This window comes from Colius striatus, chromosome 4, assembly GCF_028858725.1.
Source record: "Colius striatus isolate bColStr4 chromosome 4, bColStr4.1.hap1, whole genome shotgun sequence".
NCBI classification, from domain to species: Eukaryota; Metazoa; Chordata; class Aves; order Coliiformes; family Coliidae; genus Colius; species Colius striatus.
The window spans coordinates 82,951,516-82,977,087 of NC_084762.1; the positions used below are offsets into that span (position 1 = coordinate 82,951,516).

The window sequence follows — 25,572 nt, forward strand, 5'->3', positions numbered from 1 at the left end:
CTGCCTTTTCTTACCCACTGTTTCCACAGATGTCCTTCATTCTCTTTCTTTCATCCCATTTCTCTCACAGATAATATTGACATCTAGTTTGTTCAGCCAAATGTCTTTCTTGACATTGGCTCTGTTTTGCTGCCTGACTCTGGATACTTGCTGTTTTCTAAAGATTATCTCCACAACTTCCAGAAACTTGTTCAGTTTCCTCAGTTCTATTACAGCCTCTGTCAGATTTTTGCTCTTTCTGCGTTGATCCCCATCCACATGCATCTTCAGTTGCCTCCTGAGCTGATCATCCTGCTTGCATCCTTGCTTCCCATTCTGGTATTTTGTCTCACTATGATTTCCTTTTCTGCCTGAAATAACAGATCCTACTGGTGTCTGCCCTTCATTACTGCTCTCAATCTTATCTATATTAATCTCTGTGGGGTCATAGCCGTTTTGCATCAGAATTTCCAGAGAAACTTTCTTCTCCCCCTTTAATATGGTAACTGAGAATTTTTAGCAGGTGAACAGTACAGATCCACACAAGTGGGATGGCACAGGCTGAGCCAAAATAGCAGCAGTTTGGTAGGCAGGATCACTTCAGCCTGCAGACACACTCCCTCCTCTGCAGAACTCATCATTTAAGCTCTGCTTCAGGAAGGAGCTGCGAACTTAAGACCTATTCATTCCTTCTGGTGGGATCTGTACGAAGATGGATGGTATGGAGAGTAAATCCATACCAACTCTGCACTCCAATAACAAGTGCCATGGGTAAATTACCACTTTTCCAATTTGCCAAGCACAAATAAACAAAGAAAGCAAAAAGCTATTCCTCTTATATCCCCTCAGGCCATGAATAGGTCAGCAAGTCAGGCATTAATTACTGGCAACTGAAAAGTATGAAGGGACATAGATTTTTTTAACACAATCTTTGCAAGTGAGAGGCACATAATGGACGTTGATGAGTCAGACATTCCAGTCTACAGCATGCAGGGAAGATCGAGACGAGATCATTAACTGGAAATGAATGGTAAGTCACCTGGTACGTGCTACTCTACAATCCAATTCCAAATTTCCACTAGAAATTCCAAATACCTCTAGATTACAGCACGGATTCACTCACCGAGATTAGCATAGTAGTAAGGAAAATCTCCCAGATATGAGGAATACTGTGGCAGTACAAATAACCCTCCAGGATGTTTGTTCCATATTAAGCTGTTACGTGATATGTGCTTAAATATTCTGTCCTGAATAATCTGCAAAACAAGAGAGGTGATGATTTTTAAATAGACTGTAATAGTCACTGGTAGAAGCTTCAGGGACTCCAGCTGACTGGGATCATCACCCATTTTGCAAAAAGCTGAGGCACACGACTTATTAGACATTCCCTCTTAATCTCTCTTACAATGACACAGAACCTGAACACTTTCACACCACTTCATCAGCTCAGGCTTTGTACAATAGGTTTCAGAGCACCTCATTAGTCTCTCTGGACATGAGGACCTCGCAATTCACTGCATTTTGGATTTCAAGTCAAATATTTTGTCTATTAGAGTATCCCAGCAGTTGTAAGCCCGATTAGTTCATTGTCAGTTTTACTCTCCAGAACTCTCAGAAGATAATTATTTGAGGATGGCATTACAAAGCTAGGTATTATTTTGAGATAATGAGAGCATTCAAAACCACAAAGACTTTCAGCAAATCAGGCTACACTAATTATTCATTTTTGCTTAATTATAAAGCGATATTAGCATTCAGATACACCACTGATTCTATGTCTCAGCTCTGTAACAGTTCCTTGTTGGATGAAACAGAAAAAGATCTTTTGGCAACTACTGTCTGTCTCTGTGGAAGGCTACAAACCTAAAATTCTTAGACTTCTAAGGTCAGAACAGATTGCCAGGTCATCTACTTTATTGTAGACAATACCACAAGCCACAAAGAAAAGATACAAGGCTGTAAATTAATATGTATTTCTAAAACTAATTACAGTTACTTTACATCAGATGCTTGTATACAAGAGCCATAGTGGTTAATCCACCGATGGGAGCTTTTTCAGACTTGCTGCAAACAAAATGCTATTCAGCAGTGGGAAGCTGCAACTGTGCAAATTCAGCCTCCAAATAAGATCCAACTAACAAGAGTGTAGCTGAATATTTCTGTTGGGAAAGCTAGGTGTATCAGTTGCCTGATCTCCTGTATGGTAGAGGGGAGAGGAAAAAAAAAGACTACTGTTTCTAAACAAAGTAATATAAACAAAGATAGAACCTGGAGAGTACATATTTTTGAGTGTTTACCACAAAGCCTAAATATTACAGCTCATTCCTCCCGCTTTCAGAACTGGGGCACAATCAGATATGGGGAAATCTGCGAATTTACGCAGTCAGGAGGTTCTCCCAGATGGTGGAGTTTTCCATGGTGCTGGTGGCCAAGAAGGCTGCAGGGGAACACGGGGCAGCAGCACTGTCGGGGTGGCAGGCACATGGGCCTCACTCGTGCCAGGCCCAGGCCCTGCCCTCCCTAACTTTGCACAGCCAGTCGATGGAACAGTCATTCATCACACTCCCGGTCTACTCCTGGCTGTCTGCCATGAGAGAGAGGAGAAGAGACAACCTGGTAGAAAGAGAATAGGGAAGTATACAAAAAGATAACACGGAGGACCAATCAATTAAAATGCAGGGTTTATAGCACTGCACACTTGCAGAAACGGACAGCTGCTACATGGCTTCTCCAATGATGTGGCATGATAAGAAGTTTAATAAAAATGGGAAAGGGTTAGGATCTCTGGTGAGATCTCCCTTTCATTTTTTGGAATTCATTAATAGGCCAATATTTTTGTCTCCCTGATGCTCACACTTCAAAAAGTCCACATATTGCCTTGATCATTGCTGCTTTGTCAAAGTGGCACAGGCAGGCATCAAACACTCCTTGTCTGTCCTTTGTGCTGTCTCTTGCCCCTCCTCTTCCCAAGCAGAGGACTGCACATGCCACAGAGGTTTAGGGATGTTTCAGGTTTGTTTTCAGGGAAGACCAAGTGAAAAAGTGCAGGTACACAGGAATGTGCATTCGGATGGTGTTTGCTGCACTGGCAGCACTCCTGCTCACCAGGCTCCAGCAGACACCCCTGAAGATCGTTTCCTAATCCACACCACGTCCATGGCACTAGGCAGCTCCTCTGTGCCTGCAACATGAGGTTGCTGGCCAAATGATTCAAATCTCTTATTTTGGCCTATGAACTGTTTGGCTTAGGCCACCAAATGCTGTGAAAAGATCAAGGATTTTAAAATGTGACTTAATATTTTCAGAGGTGTCCAGGATAAAAGGCAGAGGAAAGCTATGCCGTGCTTGCAGACATCTGAGCTGGTGAAGACTTTTTCCTCTACTGATATCCTCATATGTGGACATGTATTGGCACTGCAGCTAGCAGGCAAGTGATTATTCTGATGATATCTAGCATCATCGTAGCACTCTGGCACAACAGTGTTACAACAGGAGATGGATAACATCCACCCAAAAAAATGAATCCTGCTAGGAATTTACTTGCAGGCATCAGATTGTAAGAAGAGGATGTACTGCTTGCAGATTTCAGACACCAGAAACCACTCTCAGCTGTTTAATTCCTTTCCTAAGGAAAGTTAACTCAGAACTTTGCTTAAAGAAGCCGAAATATGAAACAAGTTTCTGTTCATAAGAACAGAATCCCTCTTAGCTGTCTCAAAAACTTCTGAGAGTCTTGAATTAAAAAATAAACAAAAACTCCCTCAAACCAAAACCATCCTCGCAAATAAATGAAAAAACCCAGATCATAACTTCAACACCAGGCATACATTACTCAGTTTCATTAAATTAAACCTTCCAGAAAGATTTTTGTTTTGACTTCAGTTTTTCACCTCTAAGCAGCAACTCCAGCTTGCTGGCTGCCCAGCTGCTTCAGCTTTATTATGGGCTTTGCTGTCCCCTGGGCACCTGCAGTCACACAGGGAAATGTGTCCCAAGGCAGCACTGATGAGCACTGGGGCCCGATGGATGGATGGATGCTTGGATGGACACCAGGGCTGTGGGGCTGCGGGTTACAACATACCCTCGAGACCTGCCCCAGCACACGCAGGAGATGGGCTGCAAGGAGAGCGTGTCCCCTTGTCCTGTCAGCAATCCCTAGCAATAACAGCGCATGCAGGGAAGGGGCAAGATGATACATGAGGCACCCTGCTTGTCCCTTGTACTTGTGTAAGGGTAAATTAGACTGCGAGCGTTGGCACACGCTCTTCCAGCTCTGCGAGTCTGATCCTGGCGTGGGCTGTGATAATTATCACTACCTCATCAGTGCTTATGGGGAGTTTGAGGATGCAGAGCAGTTCCCAACAGGCAGCACAGATGAAGACATGCTCTTCCGAGGGCGAGGAGAGCACTGCGAGAATAAATATGCCAGAGGCTCTGAAAATGTTCCCTGGATGGTTTTCTTTGCTGGCACAGAAAAACCTAAGGGACTGTCTTACAGCAGCTGGAGGTAGATCAGCCATGGGCAACCTGTACTGCAGGCAGCAGCACTCATTTGCAGTTTTCAGGGGAAGGCAGGCACAGCAGGAAGTATGAAGCTTTACAACTGTGCACAAAGACAGATGCAATTGCAGAAGCATTAGCATAAGACAAATGCATTTGCACCTACAAAGTGAGGCACTTTCAGTGGTAAAAGTGTGTCAAAAATTTATGTGCAAAATTGTGAAACCATTAGAAGAGAAACCTGCTTTTGAAATTGTAGTCTGGGCCCTACTTCTAAAGAGCCTTTCATCTCTCCTCTGTCTCTGAATTCAGAAAGGATTCTCTCCACATTTGAGATCATCTGCCTGTTTAATAGCAGTCTAATTATGATTATTTATTAATATTTTATAAGGATGATCAGGCCTTTCCCTTATCCTGTGTGTGAAGACAGGACCCTTCTTTTCCTTGAGCCAGACCAATAGCCCCATCACAAGGCATCAACATTTTAAGGAATGGTCAAGGAGGAGCTCTACAGTATTTTTTTTTCCAAAATGAATTCCAGAAAGGTTCCTTAAGAAACACATTCACTGCCAATGAAAAGGACAGTGATTCATAAGCCACAAGGCCTTGTGAAGGCAAGATCACACATGACAACTTTTATGTGTTGGGTAGCTCCCATTTCTCACTGTGTCAGTTTTCTAATGTGAACTCCGATAATGAAGAAAATATTTCCTTAGGGGAGAAAATTTATCAAGCTGCTGAATTTATCTCCCAGTGACCAATTGCACGTCATGAAAACCAAGGCCTGATGCTGGCTGAGGACAGGAGCAGCCGGACGGGAACGGAACCCTCGCTGCTCAGCAAGGTCCCAGGCAATTTTTACTCACCTCTAGTGTAGTCAATACAATCTTCTCAACTGAAGAAAAATAAGCCTCCCACAAGAACTGTGTCTGCTGTCTAAGTGCTAGGATTTTATCCTGATGGATAGACCTGATTGTAGAAGGAATCTGTAATACAAGATGTAATATAGTCAGAACCTTCAGAAAACAACACAATCTCATCAAATTAATATGCTGCTGACAAGTCCTCTCCACTATTAGCAAGCTGCACAGCTTCAGCACTCCTGTCCAACAGAGATGCATGTGTCAACAAAGTCTTGATGTAAAACGAATAAGAAACAACCCTTTATAAACTTTGGCACTGAATACATGATTTAAAAAAAAAAAATCTATCTTCTTTTAGGTTTTTGGTTGGTTTTTGGTAATAAAAACTCTCCCAGCAGTGTAGTGTGGCACAATAAGGAGCTCCTCCACACATCTCTCATGCACGTAGCTTCTCATGGACTACTATTTTAACAAATTAGTATCTGCAGCTCTTGAGAGTCCAACAATAATCCTCACCATCAAGTATATGAAAGGGATCTGGAATTGTAGCATGGCAACACTAAGTGCCCTAAGGAAAACTCAACAACTTCTTAGGACTCCACTTTTTGGGAGCTTATAGATCAAATTGCATTTTACTAATTACTGTGGGTAGAAAAAGTAATGTCTCCCAGACCACTTGCTATTAGCAAGGGAAAACATTGCTTCTTTTTTCCCCTTTCCATTAAATCAACACATTAATTTTGGCATAAATTTATTTACAGATAAAGTCCAAATTGTCCTGCTGCAATGCTTTGCTATTAAAAAATGTTACTGCTCAGCAGATCAAAGAGAATTTCACTTCTGTGTCTTTCCCCATCCCACATCCCTCTTCCACACCAGAGGGAAACTATGTGTTTTCCTTTAACTGAGGACATAGACCAAGGTGTCTCACGTGCCACTTTCAATTGCTTCAATTACCAGGGCTACTCACAGCACCAAAAAGGCATCTAGGATATGTTGATGATTTGTGTTCATTGTTCCTAGGAATGAAAAGTTGTAGTTTTGCATCTACTTTTTTGGTGATTTAAAATTAGGCCACCTCATTCTTAGACACTCATTTATCATGGACCTTTTTCCTAAGTCATTAGTTGTAAAAGCATATACCTGTGCTGCTTTTTGCAGCTTGCTCTGAAGTTTACCTGCACTCCACCACATCCCACCCTTTCCTGACCAGAACACACTTGGCTTATTCTTATAATACTCTGAGAGGTGGCAGTGATCATCATTTGCCTTCATAGCAAGGTGGAACAGCAGAAAATGGTCAGACTGTTGAAGATGCTACTTTATGTTCCTTCACTGTATGTCCTTTGTGTAAAACATATATATATATATGTATTTGGGTAAGATATAGGCTTTGGGTAAAACACAGCTCTTTAAGTAAAATATTCTCTGCAAAACTAGTATGAAAGACAGATGCTAAAACATGTATTAGTACATTTTTTTCTAATTGATCATGTCTCTATTTATAATGTGATGCAGTAAATAACTGCATCAAATGTCATTTTTTGGGGTGAATATTCTTTCATTACTTTTCCAGTAAGTTCCAGTACGTAGAGAGATAATGAACATTACTTGAACTGGCTGTAATATGGCAGTGGTAAGGCATTTTTTCTGTGAACTCACACAATTCATTGCATTACGTGCAACCTTGCGTGTGCGTGCCTACATGTGCAAGTCACAAATGAAATCAATACTCATTCCCAACTATGCCTTTTGAAATGGAAGGCTGCTCTGACTATGGGAGTTACTGCAAGAAGTTATGATTTCACAGACCACACCATGCAAGTGAGCGTCTGCAAACACAGTGCCAAGGTTAAAGAAAAAGCCTTGGTGCCTGCTCTGCTACAACAGCTGGAAAGAAAAATCAGAGCTCTCATTTTAACTGCATTTACCTATTAGTTATTAATCTACTTGTCCTGAAAGACAGGTGGGGAAAATGATGTATTAATACTAATCTGGCAGGATTACACTGGAATTATTAGAACGGGATGACGTCTTAATAGAAGGTCATTTCAGTAATAAGTAGCAGGAAGGGAAAAACCACCCTGCACAAATAAATGCAGAAAGGATGGATTAAGCTCTCCCAGCACTATGATGAGGAGAATATGCAAATAAAAACATCCGAGCTGCTCTCAAACAGGAAATGAAAAACTGTAACATAACAAAAAACATCTCCCAGAGCAGACATTCAGGCCCTCTGCCAGCTCTTTAAAAACACTGTTAATAACGGTGCAGTAGCTGCTCAATATGGAAGCAGCTGTGAGGAGAACGAATGGCAAGTTACCGGAAAGCATGAAGATCAGCAAATTATTGTTACTTAAAGAAATAATTTTGCTCAGAAAAATGTGCTGCCCACAGAAGCAAAAATCAAATGGCCTTTTTATGGATGCCCCTTGTACCACGTGAAGAGCAGGCAGCATTTTGCAAGGCTTGCAAGGCCAGCTCTTCACAAATATTCACTTCTTCAGACAAGTAAATCGGCATCTGATGAGATTTACAAGGGTACTTCATTTCTGGGGTGTCAAGACACCTGTGCCTTTGAAGGCTTCTTTCTATGGATAACAATAGCTTGCCAGTCTGGAAATGAGTTCAACTCAACCACAAAAAACCATCTTAGTGGCTGCTTGGTGGGTGTTGCAGATCCCGTAGATCTCAGCATCGTGCTGGGCAATGCTGTTTTATCAAAGGCTACTTTGGGGAAAACAATTTCTCAAGAACTTTTCCTAATACCAGCTTCTCCATGGAATGTATTTAAACTACAGAACTCGCTGGGGAAAAAAACAACAAAAAAAGTGAATTCAAAATCCAAGGAGATGCTGAAGGTAGCAGGGAACTTCTAACTTCTCAGCCCACTTTTGTTCCACAATTTCACAGACATTAACACTAAGTGACATGAACAGTGCTTCAGAAACATGGTCCAGACATCATAAAAGGGACAGATTCTGCTTCGCACAAAACTGTTAGGTGGTAACACCTGCCTTAAAATATATCTGCTCTCCTGAGCAGTCCCACCATTTCCCATCAGCCAGGCACACAGCACTGCTGAGACCCCTGAGGATAAGTTATTTCTGAAGGACTAGAGCAGAGCCTCCCTTCAAATGTTTTTTTCTCTTGTCACAGCACCCGATCTAGGACAGCTCTGCCTCGGAGACGCAACCAGGTGCCCCACACCAGAAGAAATGTCATGCTCTTAGGAAAAATAAAAGTGTCTCCTGCATTTAAGAATGTGGCCTGGTGGCTGCAATGACCTTCAGGTCAAAAAATGAATGATGTCATATTAAATGAGTTCATAGCCGGTGTGACACAGACAATTCTTCCATGATAAAAACTCTTTTACAGCCCTGACCTTTTGGATTCATCTTCCCCATCCACTCAGATGGCGGCAGTAATAATCAACTGATCCGCTGAAGGCCGCAGTCTTTTCCTTACCTGTAATAACAATCTCTCATCGCCTATGACTGCAGCTTGGTTCCAATCGATCACTTCTGAGAACGGCAGCTCCCACCCGTTGCTGAGCATGACCGGGACACAGGCAGCCTGCAGGCACAGACAGGGCCCTTGTTAGCGGGTACGAGGCACAGGGAGCACCAACACCAGGACCCTGGCTTTCTGCACAAGTGCAGGGGGAGAGGCAACACAGCACAGCACGCCAGAGGCTGGATGCCACAGGAGGGCAGCCCAAATGCTTGCGGTTTGCTGTTCTGCACTCATTCATATTCACTGACAGGTGGGGTTTGCACAGAGAATGGCATTTGAAATCTGGTGCTTACGCTGCCAGATGAGGGCAGAGCTGATAAAATGCTGCAGATGTAACACCATCGAATTTAATGCAAAATTATGGCCTCCGTTGCTGCTTTGTGAACCATCCAGCAAGGAGCTAAACTCCCTCAGTTTTTATAATGTCTTGCAAGACAAGCCTACAGAAAATACAGATCATATTTAATTACAGAGCTCTTTTCCCACAAAGGAGCAGTGAGCTTGCTGTCCTGTTTGATATCAACTCTACAAACAGAGGCAACTGCACAAACACAACTTAACTGTTATCACAAGAATTGTTTTCCATCCTAAACCAAACAAAAAGCATTGACATTTAGTATCTATTTCATACCAGTATGATCTGTCTAAATTGTTTCATCTTTTCTGAGTTGTACAAGTTCCTCTGCACAGGCAGCCACTTTGTGAATATTCGGTAAATAGGGCAGCATTTCTATAAACAAATGATTGCCACTACATTCTGGTCAGACAGACCACAACGTAAGATTCAACACAAAAACCTCGTGATGTGATGAAAGAACGTATTACCAGAGGATCTGCATTAAGCCTGTGCTCTGATTCAGTTTCCTTTGGATTAAGCCAAGTTTAAGTGCTCTGAATGTGGTCCATTCAGACTAGGGTTCAGACTTCCCCTTACCTCCTAAAAGATGATACAAGGGGGAACCTTTCAGACTGCTGTACTTTCCTTAGTAACATGTATTACACACAGGACCTTAGACTGGTCAAGTCTCTGCATTACAGCAGTGCTTCTAATGTATAAAGAACTGTGATCTTCTGTAAGGAAATGACATTAATGCATAAAAAGAGCCAACCAAAAGCACTCAGCAGTGTGTTTTCATGTTTAAAACATTCCACTAACGTGGATTACGTCTTTCAGCATGCCCTGGAGCCAGACAGAAACTGGGCATTCATCATAACTGGTGAACATTGCTGCTAAACTGCTAGGAAAATCCTCAGTGTCTGCATTTTATCATCATCAACCTGGAGCCTCCAAGTTCTGTACAGTGAGGTATACTCCCTCTCCTGAGACAATGTATCTAACAGAAGCTGCATGACTTGTGGCCCAGATGAGAGAAGAGCTGAGCAGTGCTCTTAAGGAGGATCTGAATAAGCCAGTCACACTTTTTCCTTCAAAGAGGCTGAGAGGGAGCAGCACTTTGCAAGCTATTAATCTTCTCCTGAGTAGGAGCAAAGAGGTAAGTGACAGTCCAGAACTTGGATCTCAAATGTGGCAGGTGTGGGGTTCAGTGGTTAAAGCTGTGTCTAGCACATTTGGGATGCTCTAGGGCATCCAAGAAAGCCAGCAAAGGCTAGCAGACATGACACAGGATCTACTGGAGCCATTTCGAAGAAGCAGCAGAAAGACAGAAGGGTACCTCTGGACTTCTAAAATGTCCTTATACACCTACACTTAGGTAGCTAAACCCTGCTCTGCATTGCAGTAAACAATACTCTTTAACAGCAGCTAGGATATTATGTGGTTGATGAAGAAAAGTGATGTGATGCTATTCATTAACAGCTTTACTGCCAGTGCTGGACACTTTCCAAATGGCAAAAGGACACCCGAAGGCAGCACCCTGCAAGGTGTCCTCATTTGCCATCTCACTGACACCAAGGAGTGCCTCAGCCTCCCCTTGTCTCTCCTCTAGATGCCAGCCCTAGATGGGAGCTGCAGAATCTCCCAAGATGCTGTGTATGGCTGACTGAAGATCCAGGACCCCAGGGTCGAGCTGATGCTTGTCAAATCAAAAGGCCACACGGGCTGCAGCCAGAGTAGGTCAGTGTCAGGCTCAAGTGCTGTGCTGCCAAGCCCCACTGCCACAGTGACTCAGGAGCCACTTGGCGTTGCCTTCTGCTGCTCGTCAACAGCAAAAGAGGGAGATCATTAACCATAACATTTTTAAAAGGTGAAGGGGATTCAGGTGCTGTCCCAGACACCCTGTGAGCTCCGTGAGATCAGCCTATATTAACCTGCATGTGAAGCTTCCATCTGGGGCTTTACAAGCTGCAGGCCATCATCTACATGTTCAGCAAGCACCGTCTCAAGACAGGCAATGCATAAGCAGCTCTTTTTTGGCTAAGTGAAAACAAAAAGCTATTTTTACTGCCCTGGGGCTTACTTGTAGAGGTCAGCATCTCCCACGGGAAGTCTCGTAGCTTGGTAAAATACTGCTTTAAACTGGTCCAACCTCTCAGCCTCACCACATCCCAAGAAACCCTTTTCCTGGAGGTAATGCAGTTCAACCTTCAGATGAGCTCAGTGCTCAGCCCCTCCTGGGAAGAAGCTGCCAATTGCTCCAGAAGTATGAATAGAGGCTTTCGCAAAGTGGATTACTGTCCACCAGGGAAATGAAACACGTTTCCCTCCTCCCCACCTATCGCACGCTGAATTGCAGCCAGTGTAGCCGATGCTTTAAACTGCAGCTCTTACCTGCAAGGCTTCCAGAAACCTGAAAGAGCCAAGCCTGCGGCCACGGGGAACCAGACAGAAAGTGGCATTGTGCAGCATTTCACGGTAATCATACCTAACAAGAACAGGGGAGAAAAGAGAAAATTCAATTAGCGGTGAGTGCTGGAGTAACTGGGCGTGAAAATGCAAACAGCTGTTGAGACACATCTGGATAAAATCATCCCCGACCAAGACCGCTCACCACCAGGTTAACTAGTTCCCTCTGTGTACACGTGTGTCAGTCATCTCCCCAGCTTCTTTTTAGTTCATCCTCAGGAGCAACCACCACGAGAGACAGCTGGGGAGAGTGGTAAGGAAACTGAGAAGGAAGGAAATCATTTCTGCCTTCGCAACAATCAACCATTTCTGTGTAAACAGACGCACACGAGTTCTAACAACAAACTTACTTTAAATCTTTTGATACCCAAAGCGCTGCTGTGGCACTTCTCTGACTCTGATTTCTATTCAGGTGTAGTCAAAGTCATGCACAACTGTGTTCATTTCTGTGCAAGAGGTTTGTACGAGGCAAAAAATTTTCAAACAGTGCCAAAGAAAGCTTCCCTTATCAAGCAGGCACTAAGAAGGGGACTGAGGGGTTACAAAGACTCACTTGGTGGTTATTGTCAAGTGTGGTGAGAGGGATAAACTGCCAAATTTTGGCAATTAACCACATGGCTGCAGTGACTCCTGCTCCTCCAAATTGAAGCTTTAAGTGCTTATAGATGCTCATGGGGGATTTTCCCCCGATTCCATCAACCACCTCAAAACCATTCACCAAAACCACACATCAAATCCTAAGAGTTTCCAGTCTGTTATTAGCTAACCGTACTTCTGGCAAACCCCTGAAACTGTGAATGGCACCAGCCTCGCCTGAGACAAAAAGATCCAGATTAAACACCCTCCCGCTCTGCAGAGTGTCCCGGGCTCTGCAAACAGACGCTATTTTGACAGTAACTTGTGGCACTGAAATTTTCCAACACTAATAATCTAATTTAACCATAGCCTGCAGGCAGAGCAAACTTTTTGGTGTGCGTGTATATGTGCATCTATACACATATGTGTATGATTATATTTTATATATAAAAAAGTCCGGATCTCCATTTGTGTTCTCACACAGGCCAGACAGATGGGACTAAGCCAATTTTCAATTATAAGCTCCATCTTTAGGAAAAGACATCTTGCAAAGGCCCATTTGCTTAAACAAGCATGTACAGCTAATTTGCACAAGAAAAGGTCACTGTGAATGGATTAAGATTATCTCCACTGAGAGTAAAATAAAAACCCTGGTTGCATTAATTAAAACTACAAAACAGACTTCAAAGCACTGTTGTTTTTTTTTTTTAAATCTCAACTTTGGTAAAGTACATATACACACATTCCATCTGAGTGGCAGCAATTTCTTCTTCCCTGTGTGGGATATTGATTGGCAGCCATATCCCAGCTGTGTCAGCCAGCGGTGACACAGCACATGGGGGAAAACTGGAATACCAAAAAAAATAAAAATAGTTGCCTTTTTTTACATGCTAAGAGGTCTGAGGCTCGTCACTCTCACTGTATATTGTATGACAGGAAATGTTAATAAATACCAAAAATAGAATACCCCGTAGGGCTAGAATATGCCAGTCAGACGGCCCCCATCATTAGCTAGCTAAAAATGTAACATCCTGCTAATACCCAGGAATGCAACAATATCCACAAAATGTTGATGGCAGAACCAGAACACAAAGAAAAGCAGAGAATGAGGGCGGCACAGGTGAGTCCTCCATATGCCAACGGTGCCTTGTGCTGGGCACTTTTCCTTTCATATCTAATTTGCTGATATTAGGATAGATTTACACAGAGGAAAAAAAAATCCCAAAAGATTTTTGTTGACCATTTCCCATATGGAAAACAGTTAGTGTCTAGCTCCCATTTGTGCCTTTTAAAGCCTACTGTGTGATTTATTGCTGGGCTCGGAAATAGCATGGTTCATGGTCATCAAGCAATTTATCTACATCATTTGTACGCAGAGAGTCTCATCCTAACCTTGATGTATGGGTACAAAATTTCCACTCACTTCAAGGAGAACCCACAAACACAATAGGAGAAGACCCAGAGCAAAGCAATATCCATTGAGCGCTGCTGCAGCAAATGAATTGCACCAAAGATTCTTCTCGTGAACAAATTTCCCTGCAATTTCAACCCAAATGTTTTAAGGTGAGTTGACAGGATCTTTGAGCACAGTGCAAACTTCCTGTTTAATCACCCTCAGTGACCTCTCCAGGATCACACAACTATTTGAAATCCTTAAATACAAGGAGCTAATTTTACTCCTACTAGTGCATGGGTAGCAGGCAGAGCAATGGGGGCAACCTGCTTTAGCTGAAAGGCAGGAGACAGCCCAGTATGTTTAAATATGTTTAAATATGAATTCAGAAACACTTTTCACACAACACATGTAGCCAGCCACAAATACATAAACATCTCTGTTGAGCTGCAACCATAGCTTTTTAATTTGAAGCACTGCTTGCCGAGGAAATCCTTTGCACGTACCAAATAGTACTTCACAGTTGAATTTGCAACTGAGAACATTTCATGTTTTTCTCAGACTGCCAGGCAGCATTCAGAGGAGACCTTGGCCACAAAAACATCACCTGGTGAATGAAGCTCCAGCCCACAAGCCATGATGGGGACAGAAGGTGTCAGTGCAGCCCTCACTTTCAGACTCCTTCCCATTCAGCCCCACAGGAACCACACACACAGTGGGACATTTGAGACTTACCAGTATTTTGCTGTGGAGGAAAAATTGCTTATGTATGACTGGGATTTTTTTCCACATAGGAAGCATACATGTCTTACCTGAAAGCATCTCTGCACTTCCCTCGACTCTGACTTGAAATGCTTTCAGTTGAAGCCAGTCAGATAACCTTTATGATTAAAGGTAGGTATCTTGAGTTAAATCTTTACTAGACTTGAAATTTCTCCTTCACTTGTCCAGGAGAAAAACTGAAGCTGGCACAGACATCCAGGAACACCCTCTCAAGCTACAGCAGGACACTCATACATTAAGTGCCTGGCATCTATTGCAAATACCAGTATTGCATTGACAACAGGCTTGATTTCCCCACCATCTTCACTGACTAATCTCAACAAGACCTCAGGGAGGCAATGAAGTATTGTAACCCTGCTCACAACTGCCAGAGGGGCCTTAAGTTACAGAGAAAATAGTCAAGTGTTTAGAAGAGGTTCTTCCAGAGCCTCTTCTTCTTCTTCCCTGGTGATGGGAGTTACAGCTGTTTTAGGAGCTACTTATTTCCATCAGCCAATAACACCTGGCAATGGCAGGACTATTTGTCACAGCCTCCCAGCTTGCAGAGCTGTGGCTTCTGCAAACCTGGAGCTGCCATGGACAGCTTGTGGGGACAGCTCAGCACTACCTGCCTTGCCAGGTGCTCTGTTTTTACCCTGATACAGAGGCTCTTCAAGCTCCACTTGCAAATGAGTAGTCAGAGTGAGGACCAGCACCACAAGGCACTGCACAAGTGGCCAGCGGGCACTTCCTTACTTGTGCTGCTTCAGTATCACACTCCTGACCCCTCTCCTCTCCTCTCCTCTCCTCTCCTCTCCTCTCCTCTCCTCTCCTCTCCTCTCCTCTCCTCTCCTCTCCTCTCCTCTCCTCTCCTCTCCTCTCCTCTCCTCTCCTCTCCTCTCCTCTCCTCTCCTCTCCTCTCCTCTCCTCTCCTCTCCTCTCCTCTCCCTCTCCTCTCCCTCTCCTGCTGCCAGTTAATCTTCCCCAGCATTTACTGCAGGAAAGTGTTGAGAGGAGTCCTCTGCTTTGTTCAGAGTGTGTTTCTTTCCAGAAAGCTCCCGGCTTCCCTGTTAGAAGACTACCAGGGAGAGGGGGCACATGCCTATTGCTCATATTCCTGTATTCCTTCTGCACGCTTGCACAGAGGTAACATTTTACTGCCAATTTTAGGGTCGGCTTGGCCTGGGCCTCAGCTGCATCATTCAAACATGTTAAAATCCAAAATGCATATGCCTTTAAAATGACAGTTGAGGCTTTAAAACTAAAATAGCTACAGATTTAACCCAAAGCTGGCATCTCTCTGTAAGGATCAGCAGTGTGGTTTATTAACTTTCAGGCTTCCGTAATGATTAAGCGCACCTTGTTCACAGCTAATACCTTTTTAGGCAGCATAAACAAATAGCTCTATTTGTAATCAATTCTAATTTATTCACACTTTAATTGAAATATCCCCTCCTTGCTACCACCCATAGCTGAGAAAACATGTTTGTCCCCATCTATCAGGCGCTGTAATGCTGTATGGGCAATTATCTGAAGGAGAAATGCTGCTCAGCCAAATGCTCTTACCATTTAAACTTCTCGAGCCAACACATTGCTTCTGCCTTTCTCCATCCCTTCCCCCCCGCCTTTTTCCTTCTGATGTGCCGACCTTGTCAATCAGCACATGGATTAGAGGGCTGCTTGGGATTCCTGGTTCACCATTATCCCAAGGAGCCCAGGCAGGCTGCAGAGGCTCTGCAGTGACTAATCAGCCATGCCATACATTCCTTCTTACAGCTTAAGCATTTCCCCATGTCACTGCACTTAAGAGATTATAAACTAGCCTGGGAAACATTTTCACTACCAATTTTAATATAAACTATTTTTTTTCCAAAGCCACAATGTCATCACCACTGACTGAAGTCTAAGGAGATGTTGGCTGTTTAGACTAGCAGATATGTCCAGCTACCCAGATGTAATGATTATCATACTTTATCCAGCGATATGTCACCTGTCATGTAGGAATCACAAAGCAGTCTCCATATTTTCTTATCTAATCCTCTGAACGCTGATAGAGGATACCGTCACCATTTCCATTTCATAGATGGAAAACTTGAGATACAGATGACTGGTGGCTTCTCCAGCAGGTAGACAGCCATTGGGAATGCTAACCCCAGCGTTCTCACCTGCCTCTTTCCTCTCTGGTGACACAGTACTCACTAAAAACCAGCTGTATGTTATGGCTATTAAAATTCAGGTGGAAATAGAGGAGCAGAACTCAAAACAAATACCCAGTTTAACCCAGTAGTACATATTTTAACCGTGTCACACATAATCCATCTTTTGGAAGATGCTGGAGCTCATCTTTGGCAGGGAGTATCAGCACATACTGCCATAGATGTCAGATGGGATTAGAACTGTTTTTTTTTTCTTTCCTGAGCCAAAAATCGCAATGGCATTTAACCAACTATGTCCAAGGCTCCCCTTCCTGAACTTGCAAGCCCACAAACACACCCTGAATCTTCCAAAAGGCTCTGCATCAGTTCAAGTGCTACAATAAAGACAGATATTAAACACCTAACTGGCAGAATGTCTCCTAGCTTTCCAGTTTCAGCTATTAACCGATCAGCCAGTTTTCCACATGTGAATGCTTAATGCAGATGGCTCTGAATGACTGGCTGGAGATCTTGCCTGAAAAGAAACCCACTTTGTCACTTGCAGCGTCTCGTTCCTTGGTTTCCATTAAGGTATGTTGGCTTTTAAATAAACTGTCAAATAAAACTTGGCATTGAAAACATTGAGTGAGTAACTGTCTTTGTAGAGAAGCTGACAGCTCAGCTGTGCATCAGACCGATAGCTGCCCAAGGCTGAGCTCGAAAGGCTGCCGCGTCCTCTTTGGACGGGTGCCGTCGCCTCTGGATTCATGCCTGCGCCGTGTTTTGGGGGGACCTTAGGCTGGTTAACAGGCTACTGGCTGGCAGCTTACCTCCCTCTGCAAGCTCTGGTTCTGGAATTAGAAAGTTTGGAGGTGCAAAAGCATAATTGGAAAACTTTTTTTTTTTTCCCCCCGCTTAAAGGGCTAATTGATTTCACAGGTGTTTAATTATCATTTGCTGTGAGATAATACCTTGTAGTGCCATAAAAAATGGATTTAATTTTCAAGTGCTTGCAAAACCATTGCCAAAGCCAAGTTAGAGCTAAAGCTAGATAATTATTCTATAAATCAAACACACTGCCTCCTTTCTTTGAAATTTTTAATACTTGGCTATAATGATATCTGACGACCTTGAAACTAACATAAAAAGGATTTTCTTGCCAAGTGCTGAAAAGCAGCCATTGGAGTCCTTCTTCCAGCCTGGTTCATTACCATGGCTGCCGCTGCCATGCTGCCCTGGCTGTGGGACTCCAGGGGATGCTACAGCGTAGGCACAGCAGCAGTGTGTGTGAACAGTGATTTCAGCACACAGGTAATAGCCAAGCACAGCTATAAGCATGAGCCCAATCTCAAAATGCTGCTAAATTAAGGGAAATCCTGCATGACTCTTCTAGGCCTGGCAATGGAAATGAAACTGCAAACATTCAGCAACTAATGTCCATGTATAGCTGTTTTCCCCTTTCCATGCCAGTATCCTCTTTTCATTTAGAAGATTAGATTAACAAAGGAAAACAGGGAAGTAGGGTTTTCATTTTAATACACCGCTAAAGGAACTTTGTTACAGTTAAGAAGGACAGCAACCACTGAAATTTATATCGTCATTAAAGTCCAGTTGGACTCAGTTCATTTTGATATTATGCACAGAAACATTTGTATACAGGAGCCATTAAAGTCAATGTACATTCTAGCAAATAAAAATGCTCTAATGATTTGTATCTAAATATTTACACAGAATGCCCTGTAAATCTATATGGTGCATGTAAAGCACACACAACATTTAGACTGCCAAATACCATCCAGCTGGCTCCCAGTGTGGCAGTTACACCACCCAGAACAAGTAGTCTTACGCAGTAGCAAATGTGGTCTCATTTGACGTTTAAAGATAACTGCTTATTTAACAGGTGTGCCAGACAGGGTCTGTAAGTAGCGTGTCAGAGGCAAACATTGCCGAGGTGCCTCTCTAGGCAGTGTTACGCTCCAGTTACCAGCAACCTGCTATAGCACTGTGTAGCTCTTCTTCTAAACCCGAATGCTGGCTCTTGGGCTTTGAAGTCCTCTTTGAGCGCCTGTTTCACAGCAGCACCTCACTGTGCTGGCAGCAAGAAAATTCACAACATGCCTGAATAAGAAAAGTCCATGAGGAAGCAAAAGTGTCTTCTGAGGAATGTAAACACAGCATCGCATGTTGTGAATTCAACACTCTCTTGGTTGGTGGGAGAGCACTGAAAACGCGGATGCTTGCATGTGTGGATGCACGCACATAAACACACACGCACACAGCCACGGGGTAAGATTTTATGAGGACCCATCTTCCCCAGCACCCCTTCTGAAGTGACATAAATGAATCCTCTTTGCCTGAAATGTATCGTCTGGCATTTATTGCCCATCAAGTTACTGGACCCTCACAAGGTAAAGATGAGATCAACCTGCTAAGATGATCCAGTGGTTCAGGTAGGCTCTTTCTAACATGAGTCTTCTAACAATAAATTCCTAGATCAGGTCACATAGGAACATGTCCAGGAGGGTCTTGAAGACCTCCAAGAGGGAGACTCCACACCTTTCCTGGGCAGCCTGTTCCACTGCTCTGTCATCTCAACAGTGAAATAGTTTTTTCTTATCTATAAGTGGAACTTTTTGTGTTCCAGCTTCATCCCATTACCCCTTGTCCTGTTGCTAGCTACTGTAGAAAAAAGGGATGTCCCAACCTCCTGACACCCACCCTTTAGATATTTGTAAATGTGACAAATATCAGTCTCCTGATATTTGACTCTCCCTCAGTCTCCTCTTCTCCAGACTAAACAGCCCAGGTCCCGCAGCCTTTCCTCATATGAAAGATGTTCCAGTTCCCTGATCATCTTGGTGGCCCTGTGCTGGACTCTCTCCAGCACTTCCCTGTCCCTCTTGAGCTGAGGAGCCTAGAACTGGACACAGTACTGCAGATGAGGCCTCACCAGGGCAGAGCAGAGGGGGAGCAGAACCTCCCTTGACCTGCTGGCCACACTCTTCCTGATGCATCCCAGGATGCCATTGGCCTTCTTGGCCACAAGGGCATATTGTTGGCTCATGTTTAGTTTGTTATCAACCAGGACTCCCAGGTCTCTCTCTGCAGAGCTGCTCTCTAGCAGGTCAATCCCCAGCCTGTACTGGTGCATGGGATTATTCCTTCCCAGGTGCAGGACTCTGCACTTGTCCTTGTTGAATCTCATGAGGTTCCTCTCTGCCCAACTCTCAAGCTGGTCGAGATCCCACTGAATGGCAGCACAGCCTTCTGGGGAACCAGCCAGTCCTCCCAGTTTGGTGTCATCAGCCAACTTGCTGAGAGTACACTCTGTCATTTCATCCAGGTCATTAATGAAGATGTTGAACAAGACTTATCCTAAATAATTGTCAAATGCTTATCCTAAATAGCCTCATGGGGTCCTACTAATCAATCTCACATGTTGTGGCAGTCCAGTTGTGAACAGCTTTGGGATAATTTCCCACTAAAAGCCAGTTTTCTTATTGACTTATTCTCTAACTTAAAAAAAACCACAGCAACCAAAAAAAATCCCAAAACCAAAGGAGCATACTACTGGATTTCAGTTATTAAAGCACCTGTTTGGATTTAAGATTCAAACAAAGAAAAATCCATAATGTGTTTTCTGAACAAAGAAACAAATTGTAGCTCATCTGCCACCCACTCTAATTTTGAGATTACAGGACATACTCTCAGAGTGTGGAGAAATAAAGGACTTATTGTGAGAGATCTCTCACCTGTCTACATCTGCTGACTATGAAGCCAAAGACTCTCCTCTGCCTGTCAAAAAAAGCCTCCAAATCTTTCTTAATTATTTTTAAATAGCTCCTTATTGAAAACTTGAAGTTAAAAAATGCTGAAGAGGATTAGTTTTCTAGTTTCACTCTTCAGTATCTGAGGCTACCGATTGTTTTGACTAACCTGGGATGATAAATGGTTGATTACAAAGCCCTGGATGGTAAAACATCAATAAAATCTGTGCTCTGCACCCATTTATACCATAGCTCAATAACTGAACTCAGCAGAGTCCAAAGGATGCTGGCATAAAGAACACCATCCTCTCTGTTAAGCTGCCTGTATGACTGGGACTTCAGCAGGATAGTAGGGAAAATACAAACCCCTGAAGATTAAATTAGAAGGGGTTATCGTTTCTATTCTGGCTTTGAATGTCTGGCTGAGCTCTTTACCAAACGATTTAGAATAGTCCTTAGAAGCTTATCATTTTCTATTCAGCTCCACAGATTTCCCCATTACGGCTATCGAGCTCCTAAGTGGCTTGTTGGCATCTTTAAAAGTTATAGTCCTCCAGACGCAACATCTAAAAATGGAAAGCAAAGATGATGTGCAATACTGGCTCTAATTATGCAAGAGTTCATTTCTATGAATGACTGGATTTGTTTCCAAAAAAAAAGTAGAGAGGGACTTTACACAGGAACTGCTGGCAGAGCCTCATGTTGTCTAGGCATGCTGACCCAAAATGTCACCATGCTTGGAGGAAAAACTAGTTCAGTGAATCCATGGGACAACTTCAAATGAAACAGTGATTTATTTTTACTCATAAGAAGTCAGCTGCAGCTTAGTCCCCAGGACTGTTAGCACCACAACAGATCTACATACTTCCGTATTTTCATTGTTCTTATATTTAGCTTCACCTCAGGATCTCAAATATTTTCCTTTCTAGAAATGAGACAAAGCTACCTCAAAAACAGGAGTAGAGCACAAAGCCAGGGCGTGCAGAAGAATCGTAATCACATGGTTTCCATTTTGTAGCACTGAACTTTAGGGTGAAATCCTACCACACTGTTACAGTCCAGGGTGGCTTTCCACTAGCTGGAAGTGGGTGCTGATCTTCTGCACTTAATGAGGACTAACTTTCTGCAATAGAGCAGTGTGGGAGTGTGAACTCTGCATGGGCAGGAAACTGAAACATTTTTCCCTATTGCAGTCAACAGTGAGTATTAAAATAATTCAAATTTTCTAACAGAGAGAAAAGGGGAATAGCAGGAAGAAATATAAGAATGCCCTGATAATTGTTTTCCAGTGATGCCTCCCATTCCTGTCCTCAGTTTTGTTAACATAAAGCTAAATCAGGCCACCCCATGGGCAGGTTGAGAACTAGGACTGTGCGCTGTAAGAGTGGCCAGGTAAAATGGGATCTGTCACTCCACAGATCTGCTCCTTCTCTGTGCTCGCTCACTTCTGCTGACTATAGTAAAACCAAAGTTTTCTGGTTTTTGCTCTTCTCAGCGTAAAAGGCAGCTAGAACAAGAGCACCGCTCCTCTGCATCGCCAAGTTTGCTTCAGTTTGCCTCTCCTTCTGACCCAGGGGAAAACTTGAGCTGCACGCCATTAAGTTTAGAATTGTAGTTGTTTTTTTGTTAGGTGTTTTTTACCTTTTATAGAGTTGGTTAGGCCACTCCAGTCTTCAGCTGACATTACACCAGACCAGGGTGTCTGTATTCCATTCAGTAGGGCTGGAGAGTGTCTTACCCACTTTCAAAGAGACAAGGAGTAAAGGTTTCAAATGAAAATATTTAGATTAGATATGACAGATATTTTTTACATTAGGGGTTGTGAGACACTGAAACAGGTTGCCCAGAGAAGTTGTGGATGCCTCATCATTGGAAGAGTTCAAGGTCAGGTTGGTTTAGTGAAAGATGTCCCTGCTCAGAGCAGAGTTGGACTAAATCTTTGAAGGTCCCTTCCAATCCAGCCTTTCTATGGTTTTACAATTGCCCATGGAACTTTTGGGTCCTAGCCAGAGCATGCAAAATTGTGGTCTAAAAAACCCCAAAAGCACATTTGCATTCATGCACGCTTACATGTGCACACACTTCTGCACTACTTACAACGGACTTTCATCTGGAAACCACTGATGCATGTGCATATCCCATTTGGGCCCATTTGGAGAGCAAAGTTAGAGGAATAACCAACCAAAGCAAATCAAAAACCTCATTTTGATGGAGAGCTCTTCTTGAGCATGCAAAGCAAGTCTTTTGAAAACCAGTCTGCAAGTGTAAATGCCGAGCACTATCTAAACCAGAGCGTATCGCAATTCTGAGTGCCGCTTTTCATTTTGCTCCTAAGAGTCCCAGGGAAACCATGTACCTGCTGATGGGAAATGCCTGACTGCTTGCACCTGTAGCCTAATGCATCACCGCAGTGCCAGGCATGTCGTGACCAACCCTAAAAGATGGCGTTTCTTGGTCCCTATTGACACCCACTCCTGCTCCCGGCACTCAGCCCTGCACAGAATCATCTGTTTCATTTTTTTGTCATTCCTGCCCTGCTACGTCAGCGAGCTAATATATTATTTACACAAACTATTCAGGCATAGCAGCAAGGATATAAAACATTTATCAACAAAGGGACCAGTTTGTCATTTTAAAATAATTATGTTTCTTTAAAGAAACCAACAAATTTGGTTGTCTCAGAATTATTTATAAAGTTGTGCAGGCTTGAAAGGACCCTCTCTTTTGGAGGGAGAAGCCTCCACTCTGAAGAAAGCTATAACTCATGAGAAATTTTATACCTTAGCAAGGAAATTTTAAGGTTACAGGTTTTGTAGCCAGAACTCTAACGGGAGGCACAGGTCAAGTTGGGTGTATGGTGGCGCCTTCTCCTGCCTTCTGCCAGACACTGAAACACTTAGAATGAACTGTGGGGTTGCAGGACAGGGAACTCCCAAGTGTATACACAATTTTGCTCTGCCACTCATAGTTGGAGCACACCTATACCACACTTATACCTGAGAGCAGGTCCACCAGCCTCAGCCCTGACCCCATATAGCCAGGCATCTCCTGCAGCCCCACTGGGAAGTGTGCAGAGCCAGACTGGCATTGTCTGGCAAAAAAGCCTTTGATTATCTGCTCCCTCCCCTGCACTGCCTTTTTATACCTCCTCCAGCAATTTGGGCACAAGGACAAATGGAAGGGGAAAGGCATCGCCATACAGAACAGAGATAAACCTGTGATCTCGTGCACTTTGCAAATTGCCAAGGAAAAACGTGACTGTCCAGACAAAAGGGTGTACAAGGGGATGCCAGCAGCGATCAGATTAGTCGTAGGAACCACAGCTCTTTGGCCAAGTGCTAACAGCCAACAGATGGAGGGGAATGATGTTGACTGTAAGACAGGCCCTGTGATGACGCAGTACAATGTGGCCTGCTTTCCATATAGGTATGTTCATTTTTATATTAGTTTTAAAATACTGAATTTTTTTTTTGACCTTCCAGTGGTAAACACAGGGCAGGTACAAAGGCTTCTGCACCAGAGGAACTTTAGCTTCCTACCTCTTATAACCCGTAACTGCAGCACCTTGCACTGGCAGGAGAGCAGGCTGTGCAGTTCCCAGTTGAGTCTGAGTTTTGTGTGCCATGTCCCTGAGGGGTATAAATGAGATGGCGAGCTCTCTCTGCAAACTTCCGACCAGCTGTTCCCCCCTAGCTTCCTCTCTCAGACTCCAGATGGGCTGTGATACAGGCGTTTCCTTACAGCAGTGCCTCAAATCACGTGGAAGAAGAATCAGCAATTTCTGCCAACATCGGAGGCTAAAGAGGTGCAGACCTGGAACAGTTTTTTTGAAGCATAGACATCTTTTACATACTGCTTAAACGACTACAAAATGCAGTAAACCGAGATCCTCTCTAGTGCTTGGCATCTGAAACAAGACTTTTTACCTTAGAAAGGAGCAATTCTGTAAAGGATTACAGGGTCACTGTGGACAAGAAGCTCAAGGCTGTTAGAGAAGAGCAAATGAATCCTTAGACACATCAATCACTTTGTACACACAGAGAAGAAATTGTCCCTGTGCACCCAGAGTCGGTGAGGTAGATACCAGAAAACATCCAGTGCTAATACCCCCACACTTTAGAAAGGTGCTAAATAATTGAAGCTAGAGAAAAGGAACTGAAAAGTTAAGGGATATAGTAAATACCCTTCCGAGAGAGACTTCAAGACCTCAGCTTGTTTAGCTTATCAGAGAGAAGTGGAAGAAGCGACTTGATTACAGCACATAAGTGGCTCTACAGGGAGAAAAAGAAAAGGAACCGAGAGTTCTTCAACCTGCTGAAAAAGGGCACAACAAGAGTCAAGAGGTGGAAGTTAAAAGTGAAACAAACATCAATAGAAATCTGTACCAACACGTTGGCACTAAAGGTATTTTAACCACTGAATGAAACAGCCAGGAGGGATGGTGGCTCCTCCGTGAAGTGACCTCCTGAAATGGGAAGCGAGTGCTCTACTGGAGCTATACCCCAGTCCACTTTACTGGATGGAGCGCAGGCGTAAGGCGGGTGACAAGGGATGGGCTGCAGCATGCAGGAGATCAGACACAGTAATCTCCTGGCCCATCTGGCCTTCCATTTTCTGTAAAAGCTACTAGTGTCTGGTGCTTTCTGATCATCCTGAGCACAAAACCTCTACCTCCAATATTCCATTGTGCAAACTTCATCCAGTTAGATTAGTACTGAAAGGCATGGGGACACAAAAAGAGGCAGTATCTTCAGATGTGCAACCATGGCACTACTTACGTTGCATCACTAGTTCCAATAAATTCTGTAAGACTAAACAGTAACAGATTACACCCAATAACAACCTTCAGGACTTTTGCTACGGGACAGTTTAAGAGGTACCCATTGTTGTACAGAGATCAGTATTGTACTTCTACAAATCTCCTAGACCTTAAAGGTTTCACTTCTATAAAACTCTTCATAAGACTCTTCCACATGGATGATCATCCTGAACATATGTAAAAAGAGCCACTCTTTGATTAGCATTCTGGTAAACTTAATAGAGGCATTCATAAGTTAGCATGGAAGGGGAAAATAAAACCCCAAATCAACAAATGGTTGTTATAGGTGGAAATTTTAAAATTCTCTTTTTTAATGGATTACTGAAACCCTCCCGAGTTCATCTGCAGCTACTGGAAACATGAATGGATAAAACTGGAAGCCTACGGATTAGCAAAGTCATTACCACAATCGCATTTTCCTTCTGCAGAGTATTTTGCTTTGTCCTCCCTCCACCTTTC

General features: G+C 43.4%; 1 protein-coding gene across 1 annotated transcript in view; it reads right to left on the reverse strand.

The window, feature by feature from the left end:
• EXT1 (exostosin glycosyltransferase 1) overlaps positions 1 to 25,572 on the reverse strand; it is a 177,364-nt gene that overhangs the window by 13,173 nt on the left and 138,619 nt on the right. Inside the window, exons 2-5 of the mRNA XM_061994862.1 lie at positions 11,587 to 11,680; positions 8,811 to 8,918; positions 5,346 to 5,465; positions 1,103 to 1,235 (exon numbers count right to left, since the gene is read on the reverse strand). Coding sequence (XP_061850846.1) covers positions 1,103 to 1,235; positions 5,346 to 5,465; positions 8,811 to 8,918; positions 11,587 to 11,680 — 455 coding nt within the window. The remainder of the gene's footprint in view (positions 1 to 1,102; positions 1,236 to 5,345; positions 5,466 to 8,810; positions 8,919 to 11,586; positions 11,681 to 25,572) is intronic.